This window comes from Alternaria postmessia (genome assembly GCF_024291825.1).
Source record: "Alternaria postmessia strain BMP 2775 chromosome Unknown scaffold_87, whole genome shotgun sequence".
Classification (NCBI taxonomy): Eukaryota; Fungi; Ascomycota; class Dothideomycetes; order Pleosporales; family Pleosporaceae; genus Alternaria; species Alternaria postmessia.
In genome coordinates, this window is record NW_026260160.1 from 1 (window position 1) to 15,834 (window position 15,834).

At 52.8% G+C, this 15,834-nt stretch overlaps 5 protein-coding genes across 5 annotated transcripts; 3 read left to right on the plus strand and 2 right to left on the minus strand.

Moving 5' to 3' along the window:
• Nucleotides 1–116: 116 nt before the first annotated feature.
• On the plus strand, nt 117–361 carry J4E82_009289 (uncharacterized protein; the record flags this gene model as incomplete). The annotated part of the gene is made up of 1 exon (XM_051735514.1): nt 117–361. A coding segment is annotated over one exon (245 nt), but the record flags the coding sequence as incomplete, so codon positions are not given.
• A 650-nt stretch (nt 362–1,011) lies between these two features.
• J4E82_009290 (uncharacterized protein) lies at nt 1,012–5,219 on the minus strand (the record flags this gene model as incomplete). The annotated part of the gene is made up of 6 exons (XM_051735515.1): nt 1,012–1,045; nt 1,208–1,674; nt 1,725–1,904; nt 1,954–2,141; nt 2,190–2,472; nt 2,523–5,219. 6 exons carry the CDS (start codon nt 5,217–5,219, stop codon nt 1,012–1,014), a joined length of 3,849 nt encoding a protein of 1,282 aa, XP_051584691.1.
• Nucleotides 5,220–5,692: 473 nt separating this feature from the next.
• On the minus strand, nt 5,693–6,551 carry CSM3 (chromosome segregation in meiosis- protein; the record flags this gene model as incomplete). The annotated part of the gene is made up of 2 exons (XM_051735516.1): nt 5,693–6,196; nt 6,246–6,551. The coding sequence occupies 2 exons, from the start codon at nt 6,549–6,551 to the stop codon at nt 5,693–5,695; spliced, it is 810 nt and encodes a 269-aa protein (XP_051584692.1).
• Nucleotides 6,552–6,920: 369 nt separating this feature from the next.
• On the plus strand, nt 6,921–9,126 carry J4E82_009292 (uncharacterized protein; the record flags this gene model as incomplete). Its single annotated transcript, XM_051735517.1, has 7 exons — nt 6,921–7,145; nt 7,197–7,275; nt 7,321–7,439; nt 7,487–8,098; nt 8,149–8,301; nt 8,403–8,716; nt 8,772–9,126. 7 exons carry the CDS (start codon nt 6,921–6,923, stop codon nt 9,124–9,126), a joined length of 1,857 nt encoding a protein of 618 aa, XP_051584693.1.
• A 3,379-nt stretch (nt 9,127–12,505) lies between these two features.
• J4E82_009293 (uncharacterized protein) lies at nt 12,506–14,175 on the plus strand (the record flags this gene model as incomplete). The annotated part of the gene is made up of 3 exons (XM_051735518.1): nt 12,506–13,122; nt 13,172–13,776; nt 13,829–14,175. 3 exons carry the CDS (start codon nt 12,506–12,508, stop codon nt 14,173–14,175), a joined length of 1,569 nt encoding a protein of 522 aa, XP_051584694.1.
• Between the last annotated feature and the right edge of the window lie 1,659 nt (nt 14,176–15,834).

The following is a 15,834-nucleotide window of genomic DNA, read 5'->3' on the forward strand; positions in this document are numbered from 1 at the left end:
AGTCTCAGTTCGCGATTCTAAAAAATGTCTTGGCAGTCAATCAGGTCAGTTCACTACCTCCAGACTGACAGTTTGAACCGCAAAGATGAACTGACAACTGACTGATTGACTGATAGCAACTCTGCTTAGACCTCATGGAAATGATATCGCAGATGCCGTCGATGAAGGATATGCTATTTCGTTTCTTGAGGCACACGAGAACAGATCGGAGGTTAATGTTGGTGGAATTGTCAAGAGGAAAAGTAAGAGAACAGGGTACTACTATACTGATGATGAGGACGATGACGAGGACGATGATTGGGATGACGACGATGGAGATGACGATGGCACGGATACTGTTAACAGCAGCGATACTAACTGACTAGTCTAATAACCTGTATCGCTTAACACTCTTCCCTTAAGATAGTTCAATAGCTTTGAAGAACAGCAGTCACAAAGACTATGATTGGGATAGTTCCGGAGAAACAATCATGTTATGCGTGGTAAGAAAGGGCAAGGAATGCTGAAAGACAAGACAGCTTTGACACTCGCAATCACCGTCTGTTGAATTGGTTCCAAAGGAACTTACTACACACACACACACACACACACACACACACACACACACACACACACATGTAGTCATCAAATAAGACACAGCTTTACGACAATAAGACCGCTACACACGGCAACACATTCCACAATTGCTTACCCCACATGCATTCGGATGCGATAACGATAATGCAAGTGCCCAATGTCCTAATGCTTATGCCACGCCCAACGTCGGATCCGACTAAAAGACGGAATGTGAAACCGATAAGCGAAAGCCGGTCGATCCCAATGTCCAGATGGCGTGACTCGCGCATCATGAGCACACGCACAACAAACGGGACGAAAAAAAATGTCCAGAAGGCCCCACATCCGTCCCGTCAGAGAACTAAACTAGGACCTGAAACACATAACCCCACCTGGAACACCCAAGGACCAGGATACGCCTGTGTCGCGGTTCTGGAACAATACTCGGTGCCCCATTTACAGGTACAAGCTTGCGCAGTTGCAAATGTCCCTGTTTCAAACACTTGTCAGTTTACCCAAACTTCACACATAATGCACCCCCAGCACATAACAGACCCAAACAACGGGCCAACGCGTTCCAAACACCAGGGCTCAACCCGCCGGCGCGGATACGGGACATATGAGAGAGAAACTAAATGGGAAGAGCACATACCGTTTGATGAGTTCCTGACACGTCCCCATTTTTTGGAACAAAGTCGGGTCGCCGATAATCCGAGCCGCGTTCTTGACCTCCCGGCACGTCTCGTCTAGCCGGGTGATGACGCGGACAATAGTGCCTTCCATGACATCTGTCAGGTCGGTTATGCGATTGAATGACATACCCCTCGCCCACTCATACACGACTTCGACCATGCCGAAGCGGGGCTTGCTGACAAAGTCGTTCGAGTCATCTGCGGAGAGGATGACCTGATGCAGAGTTTGGATCTTGTTGACCTTCTCAGAAATCTCAACGATCTTGGCGACACCGCGTTCCAAATTTGCTGTTAGCGTAGGCTCTACGTCGGTCTTCTCTTGGAAGACAAAGGCCGAGAGTAGTGCGACAATTTCTTCCGGTTCGTACTCGGCGAGGACGTTCTCCAAAACGAGTTCGGTAAGGACCAGCTCGTCGGCAGAGTGGATCTGAAAGCTGTCAGTGAATGGATACGCCTGGTTGAGAGAGACAGGCAAACCTCGCAGGCTACCTTGCCCTTCAGCTCCACGCGAGAACCTTCGTCAATAAAGCCGAGGTCCTTAAGTACGTGTATGCGCTGTTCATAGTCAGGGAGTAGCTGTAAATTCTGATCTGACATGAGCTGGCGGAGGGCAAGGATGTTCTCTTTGATAAGCCACTGATCATGCTCTTGAGCAAACTACGATGGTTAGCTTGGGTTGAGGACACAGCCAGCCACGAACACGTACGTGTTTCAAGAAGTTTGGACACTTCAGGCATTCTTTGCTAACCGCATTCTGACCCTCCTTCATGCGGGCTTCCGCCAGTTCGCGGAACTTGAGGCTCTTGATCTTGCTGTAGTCGTATTCATCCCAGTCTTCATAGTCCCAAGATCCACACAAGGGCAGGAACTGATCTTGGGCCAACTTCAAGGTATCTGGCATATCTGTTAGCGCCGGATTCAAACCGTAGCGCACCCACTTACCCTTGGATACCTTCCGACCCAGGTTCTGAATGGATTCGGGCACATCGATGATGGTCTTGGTAAAGCATTCGATATCGTTCAGGGGCACGTAGGCTGCCTTGAGGATCAGATCCTTGGGGTTGTTCGGTAACTTGCGGAACCACTTTGCAAAAGGACCGACATATGGCAAGAGGTCGTCAGGCTTGCGATCTTGGTGCTGCGCCACCTCTAAGACTTTGACCGTAGGCTCGTTGCCTTTGCTAGTACCATCTTGCATTAGCATACCGGCGGTGCGTTTATTGTCCTGGCCAAGTCAGCAACAAGTCACTCTTCGAGCGGTAATTAGCGGCGCACCTTCTTATAGACAATCAATCTGTTCTTCGCCAAAGCCCGTCGTCCAATGGGGTTGATGAGTAGACTCAGGTGCATCTCGTTGGTGAGTCTCTTGTAGTCTTCACAAGACTGATGGCAGGCCTCTAGGTCGATATCGCAGGTATCACAAGGCTCACGCTTGATCTTCTCCAGCTCAGCTTCCGAGACTTTGACCTTGCCTTGATGTTCAGGTAGCAGCGCTTGGGTGGCATTCTCGCTGAAACTTCGCTTGATCATCTCTTCGATCTTCAAAGCCTCTACACGTAAGAGATTGAGCATCATGTTATACGTCAGACGAAACTGTGATCTGAGCTTAGTAGGCTCACCCAACATCATCTGACGGAGTCTGGCTGCCGGTGGTGCCTCGTCGGCTCCGGGCGCACATATGATTACAGTGCCGACCGTGTCGAGTCCTCTTCGTCCTGCACGACCAGCCATCTGAGTGTATTCGCCAGGGAGCAAGTCGCGGAACTCTCGTCCATCGTGTTTGCGGAAACCAGAGAACACTACGGTCCTAGTGGGCAAATTGAGACCCATCGCGAAAGTCTCCGTGGCAAAGAGAACCTTGACAAGTGTCTTGGCAAATAGAATCTCTACAACCTCTTTGACGATGGGTAACATTCCACCGTGATGGACAGCAATGCCTCGGCTGAGCAACTCTCTTAGGCGCTTGATCTGAGGAAGGTCACGGTCTTCCTTGCTCAGTCTAGCCAGCGACTTCTCGATGGTCATGTGTATCGCGCTCTTCTCAGCAGCGTTGCAATAGTCGATGTTTGACAGCGCCTCTGCATTCTCCTCGCAGCGCTTCTTGGAGAAGACGAATATACAAGCCGGCAACAGGTCTTTGTTTCGAAGATGCTGTATGAGGTGGACCCAGATGTTCCGATCTTGCGCGGCTGTTGTTCGACCTCCACCACGACCGGTCCTGGCGATGTTGCCACGACCCCTCGCAGCCGGAGGTCCTCCGCCTCGAGGCGCGCCACGCCCGCCACCTTGTTGACCTCTTCCACGTTGGTTCTGGCCTCCCCGGGCGGGCGGTCCTCCGCGACCACCACTGCCTCTACCAGCTTGGTTTGCATTCGCAGGAGCTTCTTTGATCTTGTCTTTCCCAGACAAGACATCGTTTGCAGCTTTCCAGCCGTTGTCGATGAATTTCTTGTCTGCTGTAACGATCTTGTGGATGTCTTTTCCAGCCCAAAGATAATGTTCGAGAGGAATGGGACGCTTTGGGGTGGAGATGACGTAGATGTCCTTCTTCTTTGTGCGACCAACCCATGACGCGAACTCGTACGTGTTGGGGACAGTTGCGGATAGCAGAATGAGAGTCACATGCTCTGGCAACATGATGATGACCTCCTCCCAGACAACACCACGCTCCAGATCATTGACGTAGTGTACTTCGTCGAATATGACAAACTCTACATCTCGGATAAGATCCGCTCCCCGATACAACATACTTCGGAGGATCTCGGTGGTCATGATGAGACAGCTAGCTTCGGGCCTGATCTGCACATCTCCAGTAAGAATGCCGACGTCATCGAATGTTTGGCGGAAATCGCGGAACTTTTGGTTACTTAAAGCTTTGATAGGAGATGTGTAAATGGCTTTGGTCATGTGCTTGGCAGCGAGTGCGATCGCGTACTCTGCAACCACTGTCTTGCCAGCGGACGTATGTGCGGCTACGAACACTGAATCGCCGTTCTCAAGATGGTAGACCGCTTCTTTCTGGAAAGTATCGAGCTCGAAGGGCCACTCGCGCGCCATATCCGGCACAAGTTCCTTGAAGTTGGTGATGTCGCGATCGATGTCAACCATATGAGCCCACTCTCTTCCGCCTTTCCTTCCAGAGCTCATAGCAAGCGGGCCGTGAGGAGCCAACGCAGGGAACTCTACTGGTAGCAAGGCGTCAATCTCGTCGTCTCCAGGCTGGTCTTCGTCAGGTTCTTGGCCGTTCGCGCCGGCCTTCTCGGTAGTCTCTTCGTCATCGGCATCCATATCTCTAGGGGCTGTACCCGCCTCTGCTAAGGTGTCTTCGACCTCTTGCGCAGCTTTGGCATCTGTGGTTGGCTTTTTCTGGAAGTCGAGCCCGCGAGTGAACCCAGGCGGTACCTCCAACAGGCCCCCTTCAGCACTGAAGTTGATGACCCTGTCAAGGCCACCAACCCGTCTCCCATTCGCATCCTCCTGCTGTTGAATTGCCTCATCTTCGATCGCAGCTACCGCTTCCACTCCATCAAGACCGCCAGGCGCGAAAGGAAAGAAGCCGGCTGCTCCGCGCACGAATTCAGCTCTGTTAGCAGGCTTTCTGAGAAGAGACGTCGAGTTCTTGGCTGTTGCCGAGTTTGCTGGAACTGTGACTTCTTTGTATCCCGTGACGCGACCCTCTAGCCCCTCGCGCGTGAAGCGGATGATGGTTCGGGTCTGGGTTGGGGCGATCTGGAACAGGCTGCGATAATTGGTGGGTGCATCCCAGCGCTGCTGAAGCTGGTTCAACCACTGCGTGTCGAAAGACTTGGAGGGTGTCAGGAATTCTTGCTCTAGTTCCTTTTTGATGACATCTTTGGTTTTGCGTTGTCGCTTCGGTGGCCGTTGTTCGCCAGCTATGGAGTCTATCCCATCTTCGCCGAGGCTACTGCTGTGCAGCCGCAGCTTCTCCAATTCTCCAGACAAAGCTTCCATATTCGCGGGTTGAGTACGAATCTGGTAGATTGCTATGCCTGTCCAGGTGCGGGATTGTGGCGCGCCGAGTGAGAAAATGGATGACGTTGTTTGTTTGAGACGCCAAGCCGCATCGGGAGGACCCACTTCCCCCGCTATACACGGGGTGACAGCATTCGGTGCTTATATCGTGTGCGATCAACAATCTGTACCTGCATATGTATTACGAGGAACATGGGTCTTATCAAAATTTGGATAGCTCCGAGACATTGCGAGACAGCCGAACCCGAATAACTCTGGTTTGTAGATCTCACGAGCACATGACCCGCAGACAGAGCATATCAGGGTACGCAGAGGATATATTGTAGCCATTTGCAATCGCACATGGCAGGTCACCGTGATGTCGTAACCTAACGCGATTGCCTTGCTTGTGAATGATTCCCCAACGCCGCGCTATGAATGTCCAAAATCAGAATGCTACATTGTGTAGCTGTTCAATCCCACAAGTCGTCCATATCCGCCATCGCTTCCATCTCGTCCGCAAAAGGATCGTCTTGTGTAGGCGCGGGTCGCGTTGGGAGTGTCTTTGGTACGGTGGTACTAGGTTGGTTGCTTTCAGCCAACAACGCATCTAATTCGTCGTCGTCGGGGTCGCCGCTTGCTACTGCTTCTGCCGCATGATCTGCTGAATTGGAAGTAGGATCCTCCTGCTCTCCTTGTCGGCTCGGGCTGTCTTGCCCGACATGCTCTACGCCCTCCATCTCCTCGGTGCTTTGTTGTGGAGTCTTCTCCCGAGTTGCGTCGTCTTCGTCGGCGTCGTCGTGTCCTGTGTTGCGACGTGGTTTGCCTTCATCGATCCAGTCTTTCCGCATCATGTGCATGCGCTTTGTATGTCCAACCTTTTCGATGATGGCCAGGGCGTCTGCAAACTTAGCGCGGGGGTAAAGGTCGTCGAGCCACAGTTGATACATGTTCAGCATGCGAGCAATGTCTCCATACTGCGACTGAGTTAGCCTGGTACCGCTTACTCGTGCGGAACAACCATACCTCGTGGCCTTTGCCTTTGAAGCGAAGGCGCTCTTTTGAGATCTTGCGTAGGCGGGGAATGCCAGGATCGGACAGCAGTCTTTGGTCGTCGAGCTTCGGAATAGGAATGCGCTTCTTCGTGATGACGATCTCTTCATCGACGCCTAGGGCGCCGGCATTGTCGCTTTTGTTGTTCTTTCGGTACTGTGGCTGCGTTGGGTTCTCCGTCGATTGAATGGGGTCTTCGGGATTTGTGACATCCTTGAGAATATCGTCGAGATCGTCGTCAGAGTCATGAGCGCGTACTTGCAGGCTGCTGTCTGCCATTGTGAACCTCTTGAGCCTTTGCGATAGGTATCGAAGGTATCCTGGGTTCTAAAGTGTTGAGCGCGACGCGTTCGACGCGTTCAGCCACACGCACAGACACTGCCTGCACTTGCCGCTTGTGGCGCAACTTTAGCTTTGTCCAGGCAAGGGTCCAACTCGACTTTGGAAAGCAGCTTCTGTATTCAATCACCGCCTTTTCTACCCAAGTTTATATTACAACAACTATCGTCTCGCCGACTCATCCAGTCTACTGCGACTATAGATCCGTGGTCTGGAGCTCCCACTTCGCCAACGTAGTGGTGCTATTCCCTTTGCGCCAACGGGTCGTGAGCTCGTGATCGAAGTCCAACGCGCGCCAAACCTCTTAACATGTCGCCGCCTAACGTGCTTCCCGCCGACGCGGTAGCCCCAAGACTTGACTACTTATTGCGACGTGCCCGTGACGTCAAGCAAAGTACGGCGATTGACCCTCCACTCCAGGTTTCCGAGCTTGTACCGGAGAACGAGCCTCTTCTCGGCGAGATCGAAGGAGGGAAAGAAGTGCGGACGCTTGCTGTCGAGAGTGCAGCTAAGAGTGTTTTCTATGCCAATCTTGTCAGTTGCTACGCTGTCGCCTTAATTCTACCAGTCTGCTCACATGATTAGGGTTCGACTCGGATTGAGGAGCCGACCTTTGTAACTGTTTGGAATCTACTGGATATCCTGCAGTATTGCGGGGATCGAGGTATGTTACTCGCCAGTATGGCTGCATCTCGACTGACATTCTTAGACCTCTGCTCTCCGCAACTCGTCCTCCTGCTCATTGAAGAGTTGCTTGACAGCCAGTCAATCTCAGGATGTCGTGTGGTGTTCAACTTTCTCGAGTCGAGGAGAGAAACCATCATCGCGGTATGTCATCCCTACCAATCTCGTTGCCCTTTCTCACCTTGTTTCAGATCAACTCCAAGAATAAGGACCTTGTTATCTTGAGATTGTGCAATGAGCTGCTCCGCCGGCTATCTCGCGCAGAAGATCCAGTCTTCTGTGGGCGTGTCTATATATTCATGTTCCAGAGCTTTCCCTTGGGCGACAAGAGTTCGGTAAACCTGCGGGGAAACTTCCACGTCGAGAACGTAACGACATTCGAGGACTTTCTGAAGGAATCAAAACCGGAAGAGGACTCTATGCAAATCGATATCGACGGGCCTGCTCCTGCTATCAAGGAAGATTCGAAGTCAGAGGAGCCAGCCATCCTTTCTGGTGATATCGACAAAAGCAAAGATGCGAAACCTACCACACTTGATACCGAAAGTCTCTACCCCGTGTTCTGGTCTTTACAGCACTCTTTCTCAAATCCACCAAGGCTTTTTGAAGAGGACAATTTCAAGCAATTTCAGAAGAGCTTGGAGGCGACGCTAGCCAAATTCAGGGAGGTGCCAAAAGTCATACAGGCCGGAGATTCAGAGCGAAAGAAGGGACAAAAATCACGCGAAGGCGACGACTACGATGCATTCGCCAACTCCTTTAATCCTAAATATCTCACAAGCCGTGACCTGTTCAAACTTGAGGTACGCAAGATTGCCACTATCAGACCTGCGCTATGACTGACAATTTGCAGCTGAGTGATCTCGCCTTCCAACGTCACATCCTGGTCCAAGCACTGATACTCATCGACTTCCTGTTGACCCTGACCGAGGGGTCCAAGAGCAAGCCATTCTACCAAAATGCGCAGAAAGCGATGCAGTACAATTTCACGCTCCGCGAGGAAGACGTAAGTCCCCATCATTTGCCACATCCTCCTGCCTCAGTCACGCTCCCATGCTCGCTTCGCCATCCACGATCATCATCTTCTCGGCTGACCACAAAGCACAGACCGAGTGGGCATTGGGCATCAAGACCGCCATCGCAAATTACCTGCAGGAAGGCCCAGATGGCAAATTCTACTACCGGATGGTGGATACCGTGCTTTCCCGCGACAAAAACTGGGTACGATGGAAGATGGAGAACTGCCAGCCGTTCACGCGAGATAGAGTGCCCCCAGCAGAATTCCAACAAGCCAAATCTGGGGCACAGAAAGCTGTTGTTGCTAAGAAAGCCTCGAAGCCTATGGGGGTACCTAGTACTTTGAACTTCCTCCACAACAACGATGCAGAGAACGGACTCTCTCAGCTACGACAACGTGACAGGTATGTGCTCCGCTCGTCCGACTAACATTGATTTCAGCCTCTGACGTCCAGTCAGGTTCAATGTGCCAAATGCAGAGTCATATGCAAAAAAGGTCAAGATGACCGACTTAGACCTGGAAATGACTGACGCAGAGGATGAGAAGCGGCAAGCGGGGGACAAGAAATCTAGCTATGTCTGGCGAGGCCTTCGTCTTGCTTCAAAGACGCAGCTAAGCTCCTTTGATAGGATTGAGCATGGCAAAGGGCTGGAGGCTCTTCAGCCGGCCACCTCTTCCATTGAGGCGACGGGTGTTGACGCTGCACCCACTACTTCGGATGACCAGGGGGTAATTCCGCAAGACGAGCATCAGAGCGTCGAGGAGCAGCGGCCCGACCAACGCAGTCAAGTGACTGCGGAACCAGCGGCGTAGTGGCAGTGACAGGGGCAGGTTGTCGCCTGCACCAGCTAGGTGTGAATTATCGATGGCCCTGAGGGACATACGAGCTTTTCCCCATGGGTTATCGTGCAGTATGGGGAGCATTGTGGCGCTTTCCCATCGAATTTATCTCTGCAAGCGAAGAGAACATGGGGTTCTTCTCCCCGAGCCACTCTCAGCGTATCGATAGATCGGAAGCCATCCACAGTCTGAGCGACCGTACATCCGGTCGCCAACGGCGCCCCTCAATTTGCAACGCCACGAGGGGACGTCGGAAGGCTGGGTTGAGGCGCAAGCAGGCTGTGGAGATGAAAGGTTCCACCTTGGTGAATAAAAGTCTTCACAATATAGCATCGCGTGGGCATGTCCACCATTTCCGGGTCTCATTCTGATGTAACAATAACGATCGAGAGAGCTCTGGCTCTCATCCCTGGTAAGCATCGTCATGCTTCCAGGCCTTTGACAGGAAATGTTGTGATCTCAGATGTGCCGTGGTGCGCCGGGGTGGGGCCGTCTTCAGGCTCATTCAGTGTGTTGTCAGCACAAAATCCACCTACGTGGGAGATGCTGCATCCTTCCGAAATGAAGGGACCTGTACTACCTGACACCACCGTTCAGCGCAGTCCGAGGCTTTCCAAGGTTCTCTGCTGTGGTCTGGCACGCGGTGGGACCACCTCATCATGTCATGACAAGTTGCGAACCACAGCAAGGCCACAGGCCCAGACTGCTGGCAACGGATCGTAATCATATTCAATGCATTATGTTCACGAGATGGACCGAAGCATGATGAAAAGAGGCAGGCATGTTCTGCCGACAATGGACAGGCACCCATGCGCTCATCAAACCCACAGACGTGTTGCGTCCCCCCACCAATGACCCGCCAGAATATCCGCGGTTTCGCTATCGCTCGCTCCTGTCATTTCCACAGGCCGTCCTCATCCGCCATCCGGGCGGTCTTGGCGTTGTTTTGGAAATCGACCGCGACGCCCTGTTCGGCATTGCGTTTTGGAGATTGCGTAGGCGTTGGGAGAAACTGTGCTTTTCTTCGTTGCGAAACATGCCAAACGCTGGCGGTTACCCGCGTGCTTCACAGCCGGACAGCAAAAACAACAACTTCCGGCCAGTTCAGGCAATGCGACCGCGCGAGGCGGACGGTGTACATCATTCGTCAGTCCATAATTCGTCACGGGCTCAGCGCGCGGTATCGGCTAGAGGTTCATCTGCTTTGGACACGGGCAATGTCGATCACTACGGAACGGCGTAGCATGGGTGGCTTGCGCATCGCCCAATTTTTCCCTGCAGTGCGGCCGAAAGACAGTCGTTGCAGCCTCGTCTTCGATGCCATTCGCGCGCTCCAGGACAGTTTCAGCGCGCTTGCTTGGACACGCATTTCCAAACACGTTACGATAATTCACCGCTGTCACCCAACTACCGACAGCCCACCAGTGTTGCACGCAGTCGCACTACAGCGAGAACAGGCTTCGAGAAACAGCGCCTTTCAGCATTTTCCCGGCGCGGGCCGAGCTTTTGGCCGTTAGATCGTTGTCAAGCCCAGCCAGATCTGTTGCTCATTGGCGACCCCCGCTGCTATTGGCGACGGCGTCATTGCTAGGCGCTCGACTACTCACCACACTTGATCAAGCAGGTGTGCAGCAGGAACACGCAAGTAGCTAGACGCGGTTCCTTGGTTTCCGGCAAGCATCATGGGTCACGGCTGAAGGTGACCAAGGTTCGTTGTTCATGCATCTGAGCGGGCGCGATGGGCGGCTCAAACCACACGCAAGGCTGATGCAGCGCGTTCCTGACGCATACGCAATTTGCGGACCGTGGCCATTAACATTTGACTTGACAGCTGCCAGAAGACGCACTTGGAAGCCACCGGTCCAGGGCGGAATGGCCCGCCATAGCACAATTTCGTGTGAAAGTCATGGTTCGACGACAGTAGCATCATGGTAGCATGGAGTACACGAGCCTGGCGGCACCAAGTCCGACCTTCACCACCACACCACCATCTCGTCCGCACACAATCCACACTAAAAGCAGCATTGACAGCGACACCCCGCAACAAGCCGTGCAAGCGTTGCCGAGCCCTGTAGCATCCCTGTCCTCTCTCGCTGCGGGTTCCTTGGACTTCCCGCATCGCATCTGGCCAATAATGGCGCCGCCGCCTGCCTCGACGTTCGACTGCGAGACGCCACGGATTAGTCCTTGCTCGTCGGCCATTTTTCTACACGGGCCCTGGTCTATGCATGTAGCCTGCAGCCCACCATGTTCACGCACCGCTCGCTCCCCTTCTCTTTCGAGGGGAGGGCACCCTGGCATGCAGCACACCTGATCCAGAGCCTTTCGATTCGCCCGTTCCCGCTCCGTCTCTCCTTCGTAGTAGGCCCACGTCCCGAGCTACCGTATCCCTGTGCCCTGAGCCTTTGGGGTCTGCTAGCCCTCGACGTTAGTCACGCTTCTCGTCGTGTAACAAGCTGCTTCCAGATCCTCGAAGGATATCATGTTTCCCTAAGAGGCACCGCTGTCCATGCGTAGTCTGACCCTAGTCTTTCGCACTTGTCTTAACCTCGATTTTATCCGGATCGTCGACAGTAGAGTACCGTCAAGCCTTTCTTGTCTGAATGATCTGATTCCCCTCCCCTGCCGCTATCGCTGATATAGCCTCCGACGGTTCCTGACCCTCTTTACAAAGGGCTACCCACCGCTGACTATCAGACGACGCTTTCACTCTTCTAGAGCAAGCCGGCTGTTCATCACCTCGCTCTTGTCAAGCATCAAGCGCCCACTGCCAGCGTCTATCTTTATTTGGCTCACAGTATCACCTCCCTGGTAGCTTCTATTTCAAGCTTGAAGTTGCACCAAAACTCCGCGCCCCAATCCTACTCTCGGTGCGACATCAGCATTCAGCCTACTCGCATACCCGCCCTCCGTAGGTTCATCAGCACGACCACCTCGAACTGTTAGTTCGTAACGGTCTTGCGACTCTAACGCGCGCTGGACTCGACGTCAAAGCATTGCGACTGCCTTCTCTCTTTATCGCTGATCACCCGCATAAACCCCGCACAGGGACCGGGCGACGATCAACAGTTCACCCCAAACTCCATCAGATCTTTACTCCTTGCGGAACCTTGTGGTTCGTTCGAACTTCGAACGAAGACGCCGACATCATCAGTGTTGAGGCCTTCCTAGTGACCAAAGCAACTAGGTAAGCAGCGATTCAGTTCGTGCCCCCTTCTTCGCTAACAGCGAGGCACAGGAGAGGTATCAGCCACAGAGCTCAGCCTACATCTACACCACTATAACAGTTTCAAAAGCGCCAATGGTCGACGGAAGCTTCCTCGTTCCTTTGTCTCCTCCCAGTTCGCCACACATGTCTGCGTATAGCACGACTTCAGCAGACAACGAGTGGCAATCATCAGAACTCAGAACTTTGGAACACACTCCACCACATTCAGATAACGACATGGCTATGCTCCAAGCCGAGGTCTCCGGACACAACTTCGACTTGAAGCGGCCGTCAATGCGAACACATAAGAGCTTTCCCTACCTGCTCGACGGAAAGAGCCACCTGAACAGCGGTAGCAACACACCATCTGGACTCGATGAGATCGAACAGCATGACATCCCAAATGTAACTTTTGGAGGCTCTGCTCCTACCAGTCCTATCTCAAGGCTGACGCCACCTTCTACCAACGACGGTGGCAATGTAGAGAAGCGCGAAGAGGAGGACGATGATCTTATCCTCGACGATAAGGACGACTGCGACGAAGACGAAGAGAAGGGTGAAGACCGGCAACCAATGACAGCCGCAGAGATTCGCGCGGCGAAGCGAAAGATGAAGAGGTTCCGACTTACCCACAACCAAACTCGGTTCCTGATGAGCGAGTTTGCTCGTCAAGCACATCCGGACGCTGCTCACAGGGAACGACTCGCTCGGGAGATCCCCGGTCTCAGCCCCCGTCAAGTCCAGGTTTGGTTCCAGAACAGGTAAGCCTACCTTCTACCGCCGAAGCAAGGAGGTACTAACACTGTGTAGACGAGCGAAGTTGAAGCGATTAACAAGCGACGACCGTGAGCGTATGATGAGGTCTCGCGCTTTACCAGATGACTTCGACATGGCATCAGCACTCCACTCTCCTTTCGGAAACTCCCATGGTCTCGGCACACCGCTGGCTTCCCCTGGATCTTACAACCCAAGCTTCTCTGAGAACAACATGATGAGGCCGCTGAGCATAGATACCTTCCGACGAGGACCGCTTGACTCGCACATGTCGCCAACTGGCATCAGCCCTGCTTTTGGCGGGTTCACCTTCACACCACCTCAATCAGCAACCGACACCATCTCACCCGTCTCAGCTCACGAGGGATCCCCCTTTGGCTTCCATTCAACACCAATCGACACTAGCCCTAGAACGTCTAACCCCTTCTCCATGCCTGTCAGCAACCCAACCGCGTATGCTGCACAACATAGCATCCCTCGCCTCTCACTTCACGCCGACCGAATCGCAAGGAGCCGTGCAGAGTCTCTACAGTCACCTTTGAGGACTAGCATGAGCTATACTGGCTCCCATGACAGCTCCGATAGCCACGACAGTCGGTCCTACTCCAGCTCAATGATGCCGTACGGTATCGGCTACTCTTGTAAGTTTTCCTCGCCCACGTGGCTCATGCTCGTACCTTCTAACACTTCCAGATTCCCCAGTACCAGGCTTCGGTACATCAAGCGGCAACAGAATGCGGTCCTTCTCCAACGGCGTTCCCCGTCGCATCGAGCTGAGCACTCACTACGCCCCTCAACGCAACGGGTCTACGCCACAGACCGCCCACTTCCCTTCCTTCTCTGGCTCACCGCTCGTCACCCCTTCGAGCTATGGAATGCCTCAAATGAGTGCACCGCACCACATGTCGTCGTTTCCTAGCTCATATATGCGGAACGACTCGGCGCACAATGACTCGTATTCTGCCGTTGGCTCTGTGCTGGGAGAAGTCATGGAGAACGCCAGCCAACACAGCGACGACCACCATAACGACCAGTATTAAGCAAGCGCGCGATGTCGTTTTGTTTTTGTTTGATTCTTGTTTGATTTGGCCGGTGCGAAGATTATGAACCTACAGCGATTTTTGTGTCTTGTGAAGAAAAAGGGTACGGATATATGTTTCGACTGGGTGGATGACACTGCTGCATTCCAGTCTTCTCTGGCGATACCAGTCTCGCCTTCTCTCTCCTACTGTACGAGATTTTTTTGGTTTGGTGGTTGTTTCATCACACAAGTTCATCACCACTTTACGGCAACTTGCAGGCGATTACCCTCTTCTACTTCAAAAACCCCCTTTTCAACCAGCTTGAGCTATGGCAGCGCAGTATTGGTATTACCGTTCTATGTATCATCTTACAATTTACCCACATACATTCCTTGTGGCAATATCAAATGTTCCAACATACACTTGTACACACTTTGTCTTGGTCCTGTCGCCACTGTGCTTCACAGCCACATCCACGACACGGAAAATCTTGCCTGTACAAAGCAACTACTAAGGAGACAAGAACCACATGACGCGGCCGATCACATATACCCCACATCTTTCCAATACAATCTTGCATGGCGGCTACACCTCACCTACTGTGGATCTGCTGTCCTGCATGTGCCTGACTAACTGATTACCCACACCAACCGTTGACCGATTGAAAGAGAGATGGTGGCGCCAGCAAACATGGCAGCATCGCCAAGTAAACCACCGTCAAATCGTATGTACCTCTATATCCAAGCGAAGACTAGCTGAACCACCCATCCAGCTAGTCGACCCGATACCTGAGGCGATGTCGGAGCCTCTAGCAAAACGGACTATTGTGGTATGTGGAGCCCATGCCCAGCGTTCAAGCAACTTGACAAGCTCTCTTTGCAACCGTCGGCCGGACGGTGGTGGAACGCGATGTCACATCAAGGACCGTGAGTTCTGTCGCAGTGGTACTTACTCCGAGATTCCGGGCGGCGGGAAAACTGGCCTGGAGCTGGGCGGATAGATCTAGACGGTGCAAGTGGATACTCCGATGTGAGCGTACAGGAAGTGTACTTCCCGCGTACAGCGCGGGCAAAACAGGCAGGCTGATTTCTCTCCAATGATGTGTGTGTGTGTCTGTGTGTGTGTGTTGATGACATGTGTAGGGCGTTTTTCTTCTGCTCCTCATTCCTGACACGGAGTTGGATTAATGCTCATGGCGTTCGTCACGCACACATGGTGATCCCACACAAACTCGTTACGCGTTTTGTTCATGCACACTAGAATCTTCTCCAGTCGAGAAAAAGCTTCCACCACCCCTCCACCCCTCCTCCCCATATCCACCAAGCCGGCCTCCATCCGAACCGCCACCTCCCGTTGATCCTTCCGCGCCCTCATTCCCTTAATCAAAGTCTCAAACCTCCACATGACCAGAATCTTGTTTATATTGCATCCTCGACCTATCCTGTGAGCGAAAGACGCGAGGGCAAACCGAAGAAAAGGATCTCCACACTTTCTACCCCAGACTTTTCTTAACCTGCTTCTCTTGCATGTCGTCTTGCATGTGTGGATACTTGGCAGAGACAGACTTGCAGGCAGCTGCAGTTAATTTCGGCTTCTGAGGCTCAGGAACCGATGGGTGACATGGATTGTTGTGCATGTGTTGCTTCTAGTGCCGTTCATGGGCTTCTGGCGACTGTG